At 37.5% G+C, this 8,662-nt stretch overlaps 1 protein-coding gene and 1 pseudogene across 1 annotated transcript; both read right to left on the bottom strand.

The window, feature by feature from the left end:
• Positions 1-1,727: 1,727 nt before the first annotated feature.
• Positions 1,728-2,635, bottom strand: LOC127221824 (olfactory receptor 4C6-like; annotated as a pseudogene).
• A 4,700-nt stretch (positions 2,636-7,335) lies between these two features.
• LOC127221963 (olfactory receptor 140) lies at positions 7,336-8,268 on the bottom strand. Its single transcript, XM_051183894.1, has one exon. It carries the CDS (start codon positions 8,260-8,262, stop codon positions 7,336-7,338), a length of 927 nt encoding a protein of 308 aa, XP_051039851.1. The 5' UTR covers positions 8,263-8,268.
• Between the last annotated feature and the right edge of the window lie 394 nt (positions 8,269-8,662).

Here is an 8,662-nt window from a genome sequence, read left to right as displayed (position 1 = left end):
ACCAATGTTTTGTAGCTTTGATAACTTTACTCTTTCTAATGATCTTCATCCATGGAATAAATATCGATTCACTTATAAATTATATAATTACTTATTAGACTATGAAAAAATCAGGAGTGTTTATGTTATGAAGTTGATGCTAAAGTAAATTAATACACATCTATTTTAATTGGAGGTAGAATATCTACTCAATAATGTCATGCAGAGATCAACCTTAATAGTATCCAGTACCTATACTTAGTTCCCATTTCATTGAGATCTCAGCTCTAATATTTGAACCTCAGTAGACCACTGAGATATGTCTTTTATCTCATAAGTCAGATCTCAACCATCTTTGTGGCTAAGTTACTGTGTTTTACCTGATAAGAAGAGGCAATATGTCAGAGAGATTTGCCCCTTTACCTGAGCTTGAGGTACTGTTTTCCTTGATTCCTTACACTACTTGGAAAACTCATGTTGAATTTTATAAGTTCATCTTTAGTATGAGGAATGGGTATTATAAGTGAATTCTGCAGGATGGACCTCATCCCATTTTTTTCCCTAGTGTATGAACTGGCTTTTTGGAGCCTATTTCTGATAGAGGGATTCCATGCTCAGTTAAGATACAAGGAGTAAGGCCATGGTCTTGCTCCAAATGATGTGACAGACTTAGATGATTTCCTGTGAGAGGACTCACCCTTTCTGAGGAGTGTATGAGGTGGATGGGGTGAGGAGATGGTGGGGACAGTGGGAGGATGGGAGGGAGAGGGGACCAGGATTGTTATGTAAAATAAGATTGTTTTTTTAAAAAATAAATCATTAGACACTCTCTGTTAAGAGCACTCTCCAGACAGCCTGGTCCCCAGAGCCACATCAGTCCAAAAATAACACACAGACACTCTATTAGTTATTAGAATGACAAAAGTTAGACCAGAAATCAGTGAATGTAGGATACTATATTAAAACAGCACTGTAATAAACAGAAACTGCCTCAAACCAGGATATGAGGAAGCATGCAATGAGGAAACTCTAAGACTTAAAATGCTTTTATTTATTCATCCTTCTCTCTTATTTGTAAACTTTTAATACCTTAAATCTCTTTGAGACTTATTCTCATCCAGTAGTATTTATTAAGCATATATTGGGTGGCTAGAAGTGTTCAACAAGGGTTACAGCATGAAGTAAGAAACACAATCCCTGGTGTGACAAGGATGAAGAAAAGGGCAGGGAAATATAATATGAAACCCAGTTAATATTTATAAAGTAAATACTGATCATGAATCTTAAACATACTACCTGAATATAGAGGTAGAGAATAAATGAAGCAAATGACTAGAGGAAATCAGGAAATACTTGCCTCTCTTTTAGAGTGGGAGTTTATATAAAAATGGGAAAAATAAATTAATAACTAAAAAGCCAATAAAAACAAAGCAAATCCTTTGAAAATTAATTCAGCCAATAGTAGACTTACCAAAGGAAACTTCATCAACTATGAGTCACACTATGGGTTGTTTTGCTTTTGCTTTTGTTTTGACAGTTGTTTCCAAAGTGTTGAGAGGGAGAAAATGTACTACAAAATATGCTAGTATGGTGAGCTGAAGATATGGGCAGAAACAGATTAAGCAGGATGCTTCGAACATGCTTTATAAACTTAGAAGCTGCTTCTTCTACTGTGTGTCTAGTGGTCTGGAATTAATACAGAAGGTATATTTCCAAGAGATTTGTTTGTCCTTGTCATACAACGACAATCAAAGTCTCCTTTTCATCCAAATTTTTCTCAAAGCATTTTTCACTTCTACATTCCTCAAGGTATATATCAAAGGATTTAACATTGGTTCAACAATGGTAGAAAACACAGCCATGGCATTGTCTATGGAGTAAATGATCACAGGCCTCATGTACAAGACACAGGTACAAAGAACAGCACAACCACTGTGAAGTGACTAATTCAAGTGGAGAGAGCTTTATGCCTTCCTGCAGAGCTGCAAGAATTCAGGGAGAATAGGATGATCACATAGAAAGAGATGAGAATAAGGAAAATGGTCATACACATCAACCCACTACTGATAATGACTAAGAGACCTAAGGTATAGGTGCCGTGCAGGCTACTTTCAACAATAGAAACAGGTCACACATCACATGATCAGTGACATAGGGGACACAGAAAGGTACTTGATACATGAAGAGAAGCTGAATAGTTGCATGAACAAATCCTCCCACCCAGGCCCCTCTCACCATCAGGCAGCATACTCGAGGACTAACAATGGTCATGTAATGCAGATATTTACAGATGGCCACATCGTGGTTATAAGCCATCACAATGAGAAGGATGATTTCTACCCCACCAAGAAGTGTTCAGCAAAGATCTGGGTCATGCAGTCTCAGACAGACTAGTATTCTCTGACAGAGTGTTAACAATCAACTTGGGAGCAGTAACTGAAGAGTAGATGACATCCAAAAGGACAAGGAAATGAGGAAAAAGTAGATTGGGGGACCTCAAAATTCGGTACACAATTACAGTTATCACAATCAGTAGCTTTCTCAATGGTGTGGCCATGTATATGATAAGAAACAAAGCAGAGAAAACTGACCTCAGCTCTGGAATCCTTGTGATGTGCAGAAGACTAAATTCAGTCACAATCTTTGGGTTCTTCATTTGAGTGACCTGGTGAAAGCATGGAATTCTTCACTGGAGAATCTGTTTTTAAAAAGTGTTATATTTTTTTTATTTTTTATTATTAGTTTTTATTTTACATGCTGATCCCAGTTCCCTCTCCCTCCCTCACTCACTCTTACCCTCTCTTCCCCCATCACACGCACATTGACCACCCTCCACTCCCATCCCTCCACCCCCATTCCACATGTAGGGCAATGCCATCCAGGTGGGGTCATGTAGATCTGACAGGTCGTGTGAAGTAGGGACTAGGGCTTCTCTCCTGTCTCTAGGTTAAGGAAGTTATCCCTTCATGGGAGATGTGTCCGCAAGCCCTTTTTGTGCACCAGGAACACATCCTGGTTCCACTGTCTGATGTCCCTTAGACTGCTCAGTCCTTCTGACTGAGACCGATATTCAGAGGGGCCTGAGTCAGTCCCATGCTGAATTCCCAGCTATCACTCTGGGGGCCTGTTTCTCCTCCTTGTTCAGGTCAGTTTTCTCTATGTGTTTCTGCAACCTGGTCTTGTCCTCTCCCTCTGAATCTGGATTCTAGTTCAACACATTGTTTAGTTATAGGTGTTTACTTCTGCTTCCAACAGGTACTAGATGAGGGCTCCATGATGGTGGATAAGTTAGTTGTTGATCTCATTATCCAGGAAGGGCATTTGTGGTAGCCTTTCCACTGATGCTCAGATTGTTAGTTGGTGGCAGTCTTGTAGATCTCTAGACATTTCTTTAGGTTCAGTTTTCTCTTCAAAACAATAATGGCTTTTTCTTTTATGTTTCTCTCTCTCTCTCTCTCTCTCTATATATATATATATATATATATATATATATATATATATATATATATCTTTTTCTCTTCTGTCTTCTATTCCTACCCTGACTCAATCTTCCTAGGCACATGTGTTTTCCTCTCCTGCCCTTCTCTTCCTCCTAGTTCTCTCTCCATTCACTGCTCCCCCCACATCCCATGTGCTCTTTGGGGACTTGTCCCTACCCTCTTTTGTGAGGGACTTTAAATGAGTCTCTTAGAATATACCTTGTATCCTAGTTCCTCTAGTGGCATGAATTATAGGCTGGTGATCCTTTGTTCGAGGTCTAAAATCCATGTATGAAAGAGTACATAACATGTTCCTCTTTTTGTTACTGGGTTATGTCATTCAGGATGTTTTCTTCAAGTTCCATCCACTTCCCTGTGAATTTCAAGATTCCATTACTTTTTTTCTGCAGAGTAGTATTCCATTGTGTAGATGTGCCACATCTTCTTTATCCATTCTTCAGTTGAGGGGCATCTAGGTTGCTTCCAGGTCCTTGCTATTAGAAATAATGATGCTATGAACATAGTTGTGATGGGAGATGTCATTCTGTATATATGTTTCTCATACTGGTTAATGAATAAAGTACTGTTGGCCAATAGGAAAGGAAGATAGGAGGGACTAGGAGAGAAGGAGGAAAGAGGAAGTAGTAAGGAGGAGTCAAGATGGAGAATCTGGAGAGAGCAGGATGACAGTGAGCTCTCCGGTAAGAGTACGTGGAAATATTAGATTAACAGAAATGGGTTAATACTTAAGACAGAACTAGCCGATAAGAAACTAGTACCTGGCCAACAGCATTATAACAAATACAGAGTCTCTTTTTGTTAATTGGGGCTGGCAGGGTGGCAGGACAAGCCCAGCCCATGCTCTCAGACCACCCTCCTATCCCATCCCACCCCCACTCCACAGGGAAGGTGATGCATTCCAGGAAGAGTCAACAAAATCTGTCAGGTCATTTGGAGTAGGTACTAGGACCCCCCTCCTAGAGGTAGAGACTTCTAAGATGTATATGTTTGCCTCATTTCAATTACAATGCTATGTGACCATATCTCCACTGTCTGAGAATCTATTCACCCTACCAGTAATTTCACATCTATTTTCTCGCTTTTGAGAAGTTTCCCAGAGGCATAAATAAATTGGAACAAGGGCCAATATAATACTCTACAAAACAATCATCTTCATAGATCATAGTAGGAGTGTTACTTATTCTACAACTAAGTTAGTCTCTTCATGAACATGCCTGTCCACACACTCCTTTATACAATTTGAAATGGATTAAGGGAAGGGAAACTTTTATTTCCTTAGCTACCTAGTTAGTACTCTGTACTCTGCCCCAAATATTTTTAATCCTTAAGATTATTATTGAAATACACATAAAATGTGAACATAATTTCTTGATGGGAGATGTCATTCTGTAAATATGTTTCTCATACTGGTTAATGAATAAAGCACTGTTGGCCAATAGGAAAGCTAGATAGGTGGAACTAGGAGATGAGGAGGAAAGAGGAAGTAGTAAGGAGGAGTCAGCGTGGAGAGACTGGGGAGACCAGATGCCTGCCCAACTCCCCGGTAAGATGAAACCGTGTGTAAATACTTAGATTAACAGAAATGAGTTAATACTTAAGACAGAGCTAGCCAATAAGAAACAAGTACCTGGCCAACAGTATTATATCAAATACAGAGTCTTGGTGTATTAGTTGGGGCTGGAGCGGCGGCAGGACAAAACCAGTTGTGGGTGGAAAAACCTTACTCCTTACAATTTCTCTTAACCATTTTAGGAAAAACCATACATTTCCTTTTAGATTGTTTTATTTTTGGCCATTTTATACATATATACAATGTATTGTGATCATATTTGCACCATTATTTTCTGTTATTAGCCTTTCTACCCCTGGCAACCATCTTCTTAACTCGTCCCTCTATGTAAATAACATTATTCCTCTATATACCCCAAATCTTACAAACTTTCTACCCCATACTGTTCCAAGACTTGCATGTTATTTCTTCAATAGATACAATCATATGGCAGCTGTCTTTGACTTGTTCTTGATTTACTAAGAAATAGCATAAAATTCCAAAATTCCTTAAAACTACTAACAAACCATCCACTTATCTTGTCTGGTTTGTTTTTAATTTCTAACTGGGCTTTTAAATAGTCTAATTAATCTCCTTACTCATCCGCCAAGAAGCTTGTGTGTATCTTAGGACATAGTCATTGGCCTCAGCTTTCTATTCAAAGTCACCCTTCTGTGTTAGAGTAGAAGACATTTTCTCAATACAGTTCCACAGTTTCTTTCTTTCTTTTTTTATTTATTTTATTTTATTTTATTTTTTTGGCTTTTTGTGGCTCCTAGATAATCAAAGGACAAAGCAAACCACAATTAGCTTACTTTAGAATCTGTTAATGTTTAATTCTTACTGGATTACTGGAATATTATATTTTAGTACATTAAGTGCTGACTGTGTCATCTTCCAGAACTGATCTGTGAGGAAAACTAACATTTTTCTAATGAATTTGATATATTCAAACATTAAGGTAGAACAAACAGTCACACTCCAAAAACAAGTGTTTAAGATCCAGAATTAACAGTATGTTCAAATTATGGAACAATTCAAATTACTGAACAGTAAATTTGAGAAAGGGAATATTTGTGTGAAGCATGAATGGAGAGGCTACAGTGAGAGAATCTTGGATTTGTAAAGGTGTTTATGTAATAAAACTAAACAACATGGTATGAATCCCTTGGGCACAAGGAAGCTTTGCTACTTGAAATTGCTACAAGTGAAAAAAAGACAAAAAAAAAAAAAAAAAAAAAAAAAAAGAATAAAACAAAATGACATCTTCCTCCAAGGGCAAAATGACTCATCAAGAATATGTACTAAATTCATTATGTATAAACATACTACAAATTTTGCTCTTTCATTGACAAATAGAGGACTGAGAGTGAGAAACTGCATTTGAATTCTGCTGCTGACTTAATGTGTGATCTGAGGAAAGCATCATAGTAGCCTTCTCAACTTCAATTGTCTTTTTTTGTAAAATGGATACAGTGTCTTTAAAATGATCAGTTTAAATCCTGTGCCAACTATGTAAATGAATGTGTCCATAGAGTATAATGTATTTAATATAAACATATGAATCATATTTAAAAGTATAGCATGAGAAAATCATATATCTGTGTGATAAAATGGGTGGATATTTTCACATGCTGGTACAAATGCTACAAATTTCCTGAAGAGTGAAAATAGTGCCCATCTTTTATATCCTTGAAAAATATTTCGCCATGAGAATATTTGAAAAACTAAGAATACATTTCATCTTTGAGTCCTGGGAGATGGGCAGAGACAAGTTAGAAATTCTTTCTTCCTTTTGTATACTTGATTCTACTACATTTTATTATTTTTATATAAGTAATACCAAGCATGACATAAAAACACAGGACAACAAGTTTTCTTTTGTTCCACAAATGTCTAATTTCCATTTATCTATCTTTTTATTGCCACAGTCTACGCAAAATTTATTTTAAGTTCTGCCACAAAACCAGTGTCACCTAAGTAAAAAATGTATGAAGAAATGAAATACTTAATGGTGAGTCTTTAGAAAAATATCACTCCAAAATCATTAAAAATGTACACTTGGTGCTTTCTATTAGAAATTGAGACTATGAATATTAATTAATATTTGAGCATTGAAAACAAAACACACAGTTAAAACATAGAAGGCCTAGCCACTATTAAGTGCTCAAAAATGCCATTGTGGGAAGTTTTGTGTTTACTATTTGTTAACAACCTGTGAAATTTGTAAATTATCTTTCATTGTTTACCACAAACTTAATCCCAGTGGTTTATGTGCATCACCAACTTCTTGTCTTTTGGAAAAGGCTAAGTCACTCTCCTCTTCAACAAATTCTTCATAGCATTCTTTACCTCTGTGTTTCTTGCTGTGTAAATGATGGGATTTAGCATGGGAGTGAGGATTGCAAAGAATACAGTCACCAGCTTGTCCACAGGGTAGGTGGTCACAGGGCGCATGTAAGTAAATATGCAAGGCACAAAAAAGAGAACAACCACAGTGAAGTGAGAGCCACATGTGGACAGGGCTTTATTTCTCCCTTCAGAACTATGAGATTTTAAGGACTGCAGGATAACTATGTATGAGATAAGGAGCATGGTAAATATGAGCAAGCACATTGCCCCACTGTTGGCAGCCACTATCATGCCCAGCCTGTGTGTATCTCTACAAGCAAGTTTCAGTAACGGAAAGAGATCACACATGAAGTGATCAATGATATTTGGGCCACAGAAGGGCAAATTGATCATGAAAAATATTTGCATGGTGGCATGCAGGATGCCTCCAACCCAGGCTATTGCTACCAGGAGTCTGCAGAGCCCTTGTCGCATGATGGTGATATAATGTAGGGGTTTGCATATGGCCACATAGCGGTCATAGGCCATAACAATGAGGAGGATAATCTCTGATCCTCCCAGGAAGTGCTCTGCAAAGAGCTGAGTCAGACAGCCATCCAAGGATATGGTTCTCCTCTGGTACAGTAGATCAACTATCATTTTGGGGGTGGTGACAGAGGTATAGAAAGCATCTATGAAGGACAAGTAAGTGAGAAAGAAGTACATAGGGGCTGAAAGGGTGGAGCTGAAGGAGATGGTGATGACAACGAGAAGATTAGCCAACACAGTAAATAGGAAAACAAACAAAAAGACAATGAATAGTAATTTCTGCAAGCGTGGATTCTGTGTGAGACCCAAGAGAACAAACTCAGTCACATTACTCTGAGGCCTATGGAGCTCCATTCAGGAAATAAGACCTTCCCAAGATCTGAACTCCCTAAAAAAAAAAATAAAGGTTGGTCATTAATCGTGAATGTACTGTCATGTAATGTTCATCCCACAGCAATAGTGCATTCTGTAAATGTGGAGTACTTTCTTTGTATTCCAACCCAGTAGTTGCTTCCATTCTTTTCCATCTCCTTATCATGCTCATTTCAAATAGAAATACTATCTGCTACAAAACTTCTATAGGGCAATAGTTACTATTTAATTTACAAAAAAAGTGATATATATAGATATAGATAGATAGATAGATAGATAGATAGATATAGATATAGATAGATATAATGAAATCCAAATTTGTATATATGAAATTTGGATTCCTCTATTTCCAAAGTCTAGGTGATGTGATGTCTGAACTCTC

The sequence above is a fragment of the Phodopus roborovskii genome, unplaced genomic scaffold, assembly GCF_943737965.1.
Source record: "Phodopus roborovskii unplaced genomic scaffold, PHOROB, whole genome shotgun sequence".
Classification (NCBI taxonomy): Eukaryota; Metazoa; Chordata; class Mammalia; order Rodentia; family Cricetidae; genus Phodopus; species Phodopus roborovskii.
The sequence above is the reverse complement of the archived record's forward strand: the minus strand, read 5'-3'. Positions and strand labels throughout refer to the sequence as shown.